The sequence below is a fragment of the Naegleria gruberi genome (genome assembly GCF_000004985.1).
Source record: "Naegleria gruberi genomic scaffold NAEGRscaffold_6, whole genome shotgun sequence".
Lineage (NCBI taxonomy): Eukaryota > Heterolobosea > Eutetramitea > Acrasida > Naegleriidae > Naegleria > Naegleria gruberi.
This window is the reverse complement of record NW_003163321.1, coordinates 162,448-172,293: the sequence shown is the minus strand read 5'-3', so window position 1 is coordinate 172,293 and position 9,846 is coordinate 162,448. Positions and strand designations below refer to the sequence as shown.

The 9,846-nt window shown below is 33.0% G+C and overlaps 7 protein-coding genes and 2 non-coding genes across 9 annotated transcripts; 3 read left to right on the top strand and 6 right to left on the bottom strand.

Moving 5' to 3' along the window:
* Positions 1 to 336: 336 nt before the first annotated feature.
* NAEGRDRAFT_63219 (uncharacterized protein) lies at positions 337 to 1,413 on the bottom strand (the record flags this gene model as incomplete). The annotated part of the gene is made up of 1 exon (XM_002681264.1): positions 337 to 1,413. The coding sequence occupies one exon, from the start codon at positions 1,411 to 1,413 to the stop codon at positions 337 to 339; it is 1,077 nt and encodes a 358-aa protein (XP_002681310.1).
* A 463-nt stretch (positions 1,414 to 1,876) lies between these two features.
* On the top strand, positions 1,877 to 3,105 carry NAEGRDRAFT_63218 (uncharacterized protein; the record flags this gene model as incomplete). Its single annotated transcript, XM_002681408.1, has 2 exons — positions 1,877 to 2,703; positions 2,748 to 3,105. 2 exons carry the CDS (start codon positions 1,877 to 1,879, stop codon positions 3,103 to 3,105), a joined length of 1,185 nt encoding a protein of 394 aa, XP_002681454.1.
* A 39-nt stretch (positions 3,106 to 3,144) lies between these two features.
* Positions 3,145 to 4,692, bottom strand: NAEGRDRAFT_30675 (uncharacterized protein; the record flags this gene model as incomplete). Its single annotated transcript, XM_002681263.1, has 2 exons — positions 3,145 to 4,220; positions 4,359 to 4,692. 2 exons carry the CDS (start codon positions 4,690 to 4,692, stop codon positions 3,145 to 3,147), a joined length of 1,410 nt encoding a protein of 469 aa, XP_002681309.1.
* Positions 4,693 to 5,035: 343 nt separating this feature from the next.
* Positions 5,036 to 5,596, top strand: NAEGRDRAFT_63216 (uncharacterized protein; the record flags this gene model as incomplete). The annotated part of the gene is made up of 1 exon (XM_002681407.1): positions 5,036 to 5,596. The coding sequence occupies one exon, from the start codon at positions 5,036 to 5,038 to the stop codon at positions 5,594 to 5,596; it is 561 nt and encodes a 186-aa protein (XP_002681453.1).
* A 340-nt stretch (positions 5,597 to 5,936) lies between these two features.
* Positions 5,937 to 6,467, bottom strand: NAEGRDRAFT_4381 (uncharacterized protein; the record flags this gene model as incomplete). Its single annotated transcript, XM_002681262.1, has 1 exon — positions 5,937 to 6,467. A coding segment is annotated over one exon (531 nt), but the record flags the coding sequence as incomplete, so codon positions are not given.
* Positions 6,468 to 6,839: 372 nt separating this feature from the next.
* NAEGRDRAFT_t98 lies at positions 6,840 to 6,928 on the top strand. The gene has a single exon. It is a non-coding gene; the product is annotated as a tRNA-Cys (tRNA).
* A 51-nt stretch (positions 6,929 to 6,979) lies between these two features.
* Positions 6,980 to 7,723, bottom strand: NAEGRDRAFT_63214 (uncharacterized protein; the record flags this gene model as incomplete). The annotated part of the gene is made up of 1 exon (XM_002681261.1): positions 6,980 to 7,723. One exon carries the CDS (start codon positions 7,721 to 7,723, stop codon positions 6,980 to 6,982), a length of 744 nt encoding a protein of 247 aa, XP_002681307.1.
* Positions 7,724 to 8,126: 403 nt separating this feature from the next.
* Positions 8,127 to 8,215, bottom strand: NAEGRDRAFT_t78. Its single transcript has one exon. It is a non-coding gene; the product is annotated as a tRNA-Cys (tRNA).
* Positions 8,216 to 8,355: 140 nt separating this feature from the next.
* On the bottom strand, positions 8,356 to 9,234 carry NAEGRDRAFT_63213 (uncharacterized protein; the record flags this gene model as incomplete). The annotated part of the gene is made up of 1 exon (XM_002681260.1): positions 8,356 to 9,234. The coding sequence occupies one exon, from the start codon at positions 9,232 to 9,234 to the stop codon at positions 8,356 to 8,358; it is 879 nt and encodes a 292-aa protein (XP_002681306.1).
* Between the last annotated feature and the right edge of the window lie 612 nt (positions 9,235 to 9,846).

Genomic DNA, 9,846 nt, shown 5'->3' with positions numbered 1-9,846 from the left:
CCCAATATCAAATCATAAAAATAATAAAAATAAAAAATAAAAAGTAAAAATAAAAAATAAAAATCTAACAAACCGAAATGGGACCACAGATATTTCTAAAGCAAGCACGCAAAAACTAGAGCACCACTGACTTTGCAACTTTTCTGCCAGTTTCGTATACTATACACAAATCAGTACGAAAGAATAAACTATTTCTCGAGTAGTGAGCTTGAGCTATGGACCTTAGTTCTAGATTAGGGACCTGAATTACTTTGAATTTTGGAACTTTGAAGTTAGTTGTTTGCACTCAACTGTAAAATGATCAGTTAGAGTTGCACCATTAATATCAAACAGCTCTCATTGAGCTGATTTGAATTTGATGGAAGGATAATTCCCACTTTGAAAATTGCCTCTCTTTCCAGTTTTAGATTGTGGAGCTAATTCAAGAGTGGCACTTTGATTATTGACATCTAATACAATTACACTTGGTAATGAAGTATTTCCTTTCTTTTTCATTTTTCCTTTGGAATGAATATGAAATACATGTGAACCAATCTTCAAATGGAATAAGACATGTGCATTTTTCTTAGTCGATTCACTTTCTAATTTAGGCATTTCAGAAACTAAATGTGATTTCAATGTTGTCGCATTATAAGTACCCACTTTCTCAAATGAAAGAGTAAATTTCCCAAGTTCTTTTGGGTTTTCAGTAATATTCATTGACCAGTATGTATCCAGAACCAATTCACATGGAGATGAAACCTTAATATAAAGTTTCTCACGGATCTTGGGATGATTGGTAGTAAAATCGTACATTATGTCATCTGAATTTGAAGGAGCTGATTCCTTTAGTTCTAGAGAACTTAATTCTAAATATGGTAAAGTACATTTCAGTTTCTTTGCATTATCACCAACGGAAGTGTTATTTTTTCTCTTTTTAGCATTGGATTCTTGGTTGACTTGTGTCATGCATTCATTCACATGTTGTAAAGGATGAATGTCAATACCTTGGTTTGGGATCAAATATTGAAATTGTGGAATATTCTCTCTACTTGTCAATGGTGGAGGTTTACTAACACCAATTCCCATACCAGACTCACGTATCAATGACTGTTGATCCACCTCTTCACTCACCATGGATTCATTCATTTCTTTCTTATCATTTAAAGAAGTTGACTTGGAAATGTCAACATTTTCTGTAGAAAGTTGTTCCTCTTCTGCTGAGGAGTTTGTACTTTCTGTAACAACACTCAAATCATCACCGAAAATGTAACGGAAAGCATCATCCATTTCAGAAGGAGAGAAAGTGTAAACATTTGGAGAAAGGTTAAACAATTCGAATAGATTGGCCTCTTCTTCTTCTTTTTGTTGTTGATTAGTTTCAACAGCAGTGTTGATGGTACTATTATTATCAGAGGTAGTAGAAAGAATCATTGTCAAGTATTATTAATTTGATGAGGATTATTAGAATCTTTTAAAGTGTGATGATGATCAGAGAAAATTGTTGTTTTTTTTTGATTTTCGTCACGTTCAAGAGAAACTGCTTGTTCTATTTATATTATTTTTTAGGTTCCTAACCTTCGTTTGATTGGTTTGATTGGTCAACCAACCTTACAAAGACAGAAATCATCACACGTTTAGCAGATTAATATTCACCATGACATCAAAGACCATCATTGGGAGTACTGCTTCCACCGTGTTACTAATTCAAATCCATTTCTCTCACCACTTTACAATTCTCCTCAGTAAGGAACACTCGTTTTGTGAAATTGAATAATTTTCCTTGAAAATCCTCCTCAAAAATCAGTAAGCAGTTCTTTGATTTTGCATTTCACACAAAATCCTCAAAAATCAAAATCTAAAAAAAACTAAAAAATTAAAAAAACTTTAAAAAAAAATGAAAAGAAATTTGCTGGATGAAATTCCAGATGAAATTCTAATCGAAATTTTCATCTACCTGACCGAATCATTGAAAACAATCATGATTACACTGCCGAGTGTTTGTGAGCGATTTTACAAGTTGATTGATCCTCCGAAAATTGAACACGATGATTTTGCAAAATCTTCCGATGATCAATTACTTTCCGATCAATTGAAGAAATTAAATATTCATCATGATAGGGATGAAGGAAATTTAATGAATGATGGATTGTATGAACATTTATTACGTTCCTATTCGTTGAATACAAATTTTGCTTCTTCACAAGTATTGAATCAATTTACCAGTTTTAGAATGGCCTTTATTCGTAGTGGAGTGATGGGATTATCTCTTCCATTGGAGAAATGTTTTAGAATGGAGATGTGTTATAAGGAGATGACCATCTTTGAGAAGGAGGATTGCTATCTCAGTTCAGTTGGACAGGATGTATCTAGTAGTAGTAGTACCAGTTGCACGATTGGAAGAACTGTGAGGATGAATCAAGATTACAAATCTTCAAATGCTGGAATGTGTATTGTGAATAATCCAATTCTTTATGATAGTGGAATTCACTTTTTCGAGTTTAGAGTTCACAAAAGTGGAACCTTTGATAATCTCTTGATGGGTTTGATATTGATAGATATATTATCGGAATGTAAAGTGGAAGATCCAATGAGTTTTGATCGTTTATCAGAGAGATTTGAAATCAAGACAAAATCATTGGACGTACCATTTTTGGATTATGTTGGATCAGGAAATTCTCTTGGAATTGGATATTATGATGAAGGACATCACGTTTATTTGAGGTTTGTTTTCTACTAGTATTAATAGAGTTGTAACATGATTATAGAAATACCTCAATCAAGACATATGATTTCGGTGTTGATCAAAATATTTTCACTTATCCATGTGATACTACTAATTGTGAATACGTTATTGGTGTTTATTTTGATTCAAAGAATATGCGATTGGCATTCTCTAGAGATGGAATTTTCATAAAACAACAATTGGACATTTCAGATCTCATTCACAATAGGTATGCAGAATATTTGAGTGGAAATTTGGCTTTCCACCCTGCCGTATCTATGGGACAATTAAACGATGCCATTACTTACGAAAGTAGAATTCCCTACGAAAAGATCCAACATTTGAGAAAGATTTCTACAGAGCTAAGCTTTGTACCCTATGCTAGTGAGGAACTTTTTTAAAAACAAAGAATTTACATAAATAGTTTTTTTCATTCAATGTTACATGTGGAACCAAACTTTCATAATTGCTAAAGTTTGTTGTCTAATCTTTGCAACTTGTTCATTACCATTTTCAACACACTTATAATTGATTTCTTGATTTTGAGCCCAACTTGGACAACCTCTCAAGTCAACACAATGTCCACAATTGTTGCATTCAATCAAGAAACTGAATTTCTTTGGATCAATATCAACACCAGCTCTAAGCCAAGGATCTTGGCTACCATTGACAAAGACAGTTCTTCCTGTAGTGGTATTCAACAATTGCTTGGCACCATATTGGTTATTGACAAAGTCAGTGTTTGGTTTAATTGGATATCCAAAGATCTTTTTGCACTTGTCATAGAAATAGTCCAAATCCAACCATCTACTTCTAATGGATGGCAAATTCTTTGGTGGGGCAGTATTGAAATAGGAGAGTTCAGAACAGGTTTGCAACCACCAAGATCTGCCACCATTAGCTCCTTGTGAAGGATCATAATTATCATTACCAATAGCTCCATTGTAATAATCCAATGGTGAGGTTTCGAATACCTTGTAGAAAAAATTAAGAGAATAATTGTGGAAATTTTGATAAATAACTTCATCCAAATTAGTGTTACCACTCTTCATGGCATTACACAATTCATAATGATATCCATATTGAACGCTTTCACCAGCAATATCACCAAAAAGAAGGAACAAATCTCTAATATCCATATCTGCTGGAGCTTGGAAATCTCTCAACAAATTGGTTGGATTCATCTTTTCCATAATAGAAGTAGCACGAGTCAAGAGAGCAGTACATTCAGGACCAGCAGCTTGTTGAACATGCATATCAAAAGTATAAAAGTCCAAAATAGAGTTGACAACACCAGATGATGACAAGGCACCCTTGACAAGATGTGGATATTTCATAGAGAAGAATGCACTCAATGCACCTGGATAACTACATCCAACAATAATAAATTGATGAGGAGTATTATTATCTGATGGCAATGTTGCAATATATTCAATAAAGACTGACAAGTCAGCCAATGCCATTTCTGTCTTTAAATAATTGGCCATATTAACAGTCTTCATTGATTTGTAAGGAACTATTCCAATTATTCATACAATTTCACACATTATTCCACATTAATTCATTCATCAAATTTCCAATATTATCCAATAAATTAATAAATATTCAACATTATAAATTAATATATCATCATCATCATCATTGAAAAACATACCTGATTTACCATAAAAACGATGTTCCAAAGTATAAATTGTAGCCTTCAATTCCATAGCATAATTTTTCACATAATTATTTGGTGTTCCTCCACAAGTAGCCTCAGGACAAATGTACAACAAGTGATTAGGTGATGATGCTGAAACTCCCTCCGGAACAAACTTGTAATAACGTTGTGGGAAAGTATCAGTGTTCAATGCATTAAAGTGATCGATACGTTGATGGAACCAAAATTCAGGTTCTCCAACTTGATAGACGTGCTTTGGTGAGCCAGCAAGTTTAATATTATTATTATTGGCTAATACTTGATTGTTGCTGCTGGTAAATAATGTCATCACCAAGATGAAAGCAAAGACGGAGATGAAACTCCTCGACTTGGAGTTTTGCATTTTTTTCTAATCTTTGATTATTGATGATTCTCTTATCTAAAGTGGAAGAAGTCAATAGCAGCGATATGAGTTTGTAATTTATGTATTTAAGCCTTTTTGAATTTAATATTATTATTATTTTCGGAGATGGATGAACAAGATATGAAGATAAACGCGTAGGAAAACCGTTACATTTTTAAAATGTTAATGGAAATTGTTAAAAGATGGATAGTTACTACATTTCCACATCAACATTTCTCTTCATAATAGAGTTTCGGAATTTCCAAGCACAAGATTAAAAAAAACCGAAATGACCCAAGCAGAAGAAAGAAAGGCTTTTTCTCAAGACAATAACAAGAGTACTCCTGAAAAGAATTGTTCTAACAACACTGATTGTAGTACAGGAACATCAGCATCTCCGAAAAGAAGAATTTTAATTCATGGTATTCCTGGCTTGTTTTCTGATTTTCTCTTGTTCGATCCGAGAGTAAGCAAATCATCTTCTCTCAATGGAGGCACACCACAAGAAGAGAAACATTACTTTAAACCTGCTCTTGGTGTGGTGGAGAATTCAAAGGAATTTAAAGTAATTTGTAATGTTCCTGGGTTGGAAAGGGAAAATTTAAAGATTAATATTGATGAGGAAGTTCGGGTATTGATAATAAGTGGAAAGGTTGAACAGGAGAACAGTGGGGACAAGATTCTTGTTAGAGAAAGAAATAGTGGATCATTCAAAAGGAGTATCTATCTCCCAAAACAAGCAAACCTTGAACAAGTTAAAGCTCAATTGGAGAATGGTGTTTTGAGAATTATCATTAACAAGAGTGAGGAAACAAAGAAGATTAGAACAATTCGATTGAGCAATTTGTAAATTATTATTCAGTATTGTTCTTCTCCTCAATTTACCAAACAGGTAGATGTCCTTTTCCTCCTTTCAGAAAACTGGAAATACTTTCAATGAACTTGGCAATATGTTCTAGCTCAGGATAAGCGATTTTAATACATTCCAGAAGTAACTCTCTTAAAAACTTTTGGAAATATCCACATTGCTATTTCTAGTATGATTTCTTCATCCTCTTTTTTATCGTCTGAGCCAATATCTAACTTGACTGTGTCAATCTGTGGCTTACATTTGAAGTTGTTCTGAATTAAATTGATTTGGTTATGCTCAGCTACTGTTTTTGGTGTGTTCACAAAGACGAAATGGTTTGAAATAAAATTTTGTAAATTTCAAACTCCAAATCATTGAAAATTACAAAAATGATATGCCTCAAAGATGATTGCTTATTCAGATGTGAATGAAGAAAGTTTTTGACTATTTTTAGAGCTAGTCTACAAGCTTCTTCGATTGGATAACCATAATATCCAGTACTAATGCAAGGAAATGCAATAGATTTCAGATTATTTTCCATAGCTAACTGTAAACATGAATTGTAACAGTTTGATAATAGTTCTGGTTGAGTATTTCCATTTTCATCCAAATATGGTCCAACTGTATGAATAATATATTGACATTTCTCACTCAAATTATGTGCTTGAGTAATGACAGCCTCTCCAGTGGCACATCTATATTCCAATTCATCATTTCCATAGGTAATGGAACCTTTCATTTTCAGACAAGATGGAGAATATTTAGTTTTACATTCCAATTTGAGCTCATCACCAGCTCTAGCATGAATAATTTGATCAATTCCACCTCCTCCCATCAAACTTTCATTAGCAGCATTCACAATAGTATCGATATATATTGGCAGATCGACAATACTCCCTTTAATTATTTGTAATTTAATTCCGTCCTGATGAGGATCAGAATTAATTTCCATCATAAACGATGAAGAATTTTCATCATTAATTTGCTGATCGGAATGTTGCTGATTGGCAATTTTTAACTTTTCTAATGATTGAACATTGAGTCTCTTTAGTGCATCGTCATGATCCATTCTCAACTCGTTGGAATGTTGTTTAGATTGTTCATCATTGTGTGTTGCTTCATTTTTTTGTAAAGTTTGTTTGAACTCAACCCAAAACAAAGCACTCATTATTATGGTGGAGTTTTGTATAGCCTTAGTATGTAGGGTACTGCAGTGATCGTCTTAATTCTTAACACCACAACAGGGTGGTTAGCTCAGCGGTAGAGCACCGGATTGCAAAGATATTTGCAGCAGACATCCGATGGTCACGTGTTCGATCCACGTACCACCCTTCCTTTTACCTTCTTTTGAGTTATAAGAAATTATTAATTTTTAATCCAAAATCAAATGGAAATTATAAAGTTTTCCCAATCCTTTTGACTCTTTATTAATTCACGACTAAATAAATCCATTAAATCTCTATCATCTTCCAACAGGCACTTTTTACGATCCTGTTGATATTTGAAATAGATGCTACCAACAGTACATGAGAACTTTTCACTCAAACGTGTTTTTAAATTGGAATAGCTTCTCAATTCAATATCAGATAGACAGATCATTTGCAAACTTTCTGGAGTATCTACCATACACTTATATTTAGGCTGTGAATGGATTGTTTGAGATTCATTCATTTCATCAAGGTTGACTGATGAATCTGACATGTTGTCTTCATTGGCTTCTTCAAAAAAATTTAAGATATCATTACCTGTTTGTGGAGAACGGAGTGGATTAGCACTTGATCCAATACTTGAGTTAGAGTTGTCACATGTTTGAATAGTTTTCTTCCACTTCACTTCAATGACATCATAAAATTCAACTTTAATACCAAGTTCGTATTCTTTTCCAGTCTTTGGCTTGAGAGAATCCAAGTTGATTTTTGTCAATTCTCCCTTTAAAAACTTCTCAAATTCGTCCTTCATTTCTAATGTTATTAAACGTTGGATCTTTTCATTAAAGCTTTTGATATATGGTTTCCCTTTACCAGTCATTTTTCTCAATTGCTTGATATGTTCGCACCCTGTTTCTCCACAAACACATGTTTTACAACGTGTGCCAGTTGGTGCGGTAGGTTGATCTGATTTTACCATTCTTTGTTATTGATGGAAAGGTTTCGCTTTGTTTTTTAAAATTGCTATGCTACAAGGTTGGATATTTATAAAGGTTGTGTCTGCCAAGAGACACAAAAATCCTTGTTTTCTCACCGAAGAACCAATCAAGAGATTAGTGTCTTTTGTAACAAACAACAATTTGAGTTCTATTTTAGAATTCTGAGACTGTCTTTGTAATATTGTAAACATTCATGAAATGCCACCTTTCTGATTAATCACCAAGCTAACCCAAATAATACCATTCTCACAGTTAATTTATCAATAAGAATTTAATGAAGATCATTCACTCTTTATCTTGAACGAGCTTTTTTTCAATACAAGTTAAAAGAACACTCAAAAGAAGAATTAACAATTTCTTATAACTCAAAAGAAGGTAAAAGGTAGGGTGGTACGTGGATCGAACACGTGACCATCGGATGTCTGCTGCAATTAACTTTGCAATCCGGTGCTCTACCGCTGAGCTAACCACCCTGATGAATGATTAAGGTTAAGGTAATTAATGTACCTAGAAGCTATTCCACATTGGCTGACATTTGGGATTTGTTTCGATTAGAACATTCAAAGAGATTTTCTCTGGCTTAATAATACAGTTTAATTTTGAAGGACAATATTTATTGTGAATGAATTCTTGTTGGATGATGTATCATGCTCTCAATATATTTAATGGAAGGAATTTTGATATTCTCTGATTTATCAACTTGTCTGAAAGGTGGCAAGATGATTAATTCTGGTTCATGCACAATGGCACTTTCCATCATGATTGGCTTTGCATTCACACAACTTGTATCTTGATTTGGAAATGTCAATTGACTATTATTGCTATTTTGGGAAGAACTCATGGAAGAACAACTTGATGAAGAATTGAATGATGTTTGGAATGGTGAAGATCTTTGTAAATTGGTTATTTGTTGTGGATTTCCTTCATTTACCTTAAAGTGAAATATGAAATTTTCCTTTTTTGGAGGTTGTAAAGTTTCAATTGGAGTTTTTGAAATTGTTAATTTAGGAGATCTATTAGATGGTGATGAAAATGAACTGCAACTTCCACTATCCATTACTGTAGATGTAGATTGACAAGTATTCAAAACAAATTGTTGAACATAGGGATGATTTCTGACAGGATTATTCTTAACTTTAACCTTTCCGAATGGACACAAATCTTTGGAATAGCTTTCATGGAATGTGAGTTGGCTCATTATTGATTCCTTCTTTTGATTAGTAATCGGAACTGTCTTTTGCAAGTTGACTTGAGTTTCCATTGGTTTCTTCTCCTTTCTTTGATTTGATTTAATTGATTTGCTCATCTTTTTTGGTTTATCAACTTTGTAATTTTTGAATTCTCCTCTAAAAATTGGTCTAGCTATAAAATTATTTCCTGGTTGACTAGATTTGTTGCTACTACTTGAAGGAGAAGATGAAATATTTGAATTGATCATGGTGATGGTTGAAGAAGAAGATGAAGAATTAGCTTTACTGTTGGACTTTTTCATTTCTAAAAACACGAAACGGTGGCTGTTTGTTCTCTTTTTTTAATTCAAAGTCTGTTTATATTTAAAACGAAAGTTTTTAATATTCGAAACGAAACGAATGAAGTTTGGATCAATTTAGAAAAAAGATGTTGAAACACACAAACCTAATTAGATCCATTTGGAATGATAGATAATTTCAGGGGGTCCCAATAAGAAAGAAGTATAAAAAAGTACCTCGTTAGAACGTTCAATTCGAGAGGAGTTTCGTCTTTTTCCTTTCTTCCTTACTTTAAAAGTTTCGGTTCATAATTCTGGAATTTTACAATAAATGTCTAAATGAACAGAGATGGAAACCCTTTCGAATAGGAAATGCACTTTTTTATTAAATGAAAAAACGTGTAAAATTGCAGGTTTTTAAGAGTAATTACCTTCTTACATCAATACCATTTCTAATAAAAGAGACGAAAGAAGGAAATAAATAGTATGGCTTTATCCTTAAGCAGATCAAGTAATCGTTCAGAAAATGAACGTTTGATATTTGAATTCAATTCTGGAAGTTTACATTCAAGAAGTACAGTTCAATTAGGTTGAACGAAACTTTAAATTTCTTTAAGGGAGAGTTACAAGAGTTCC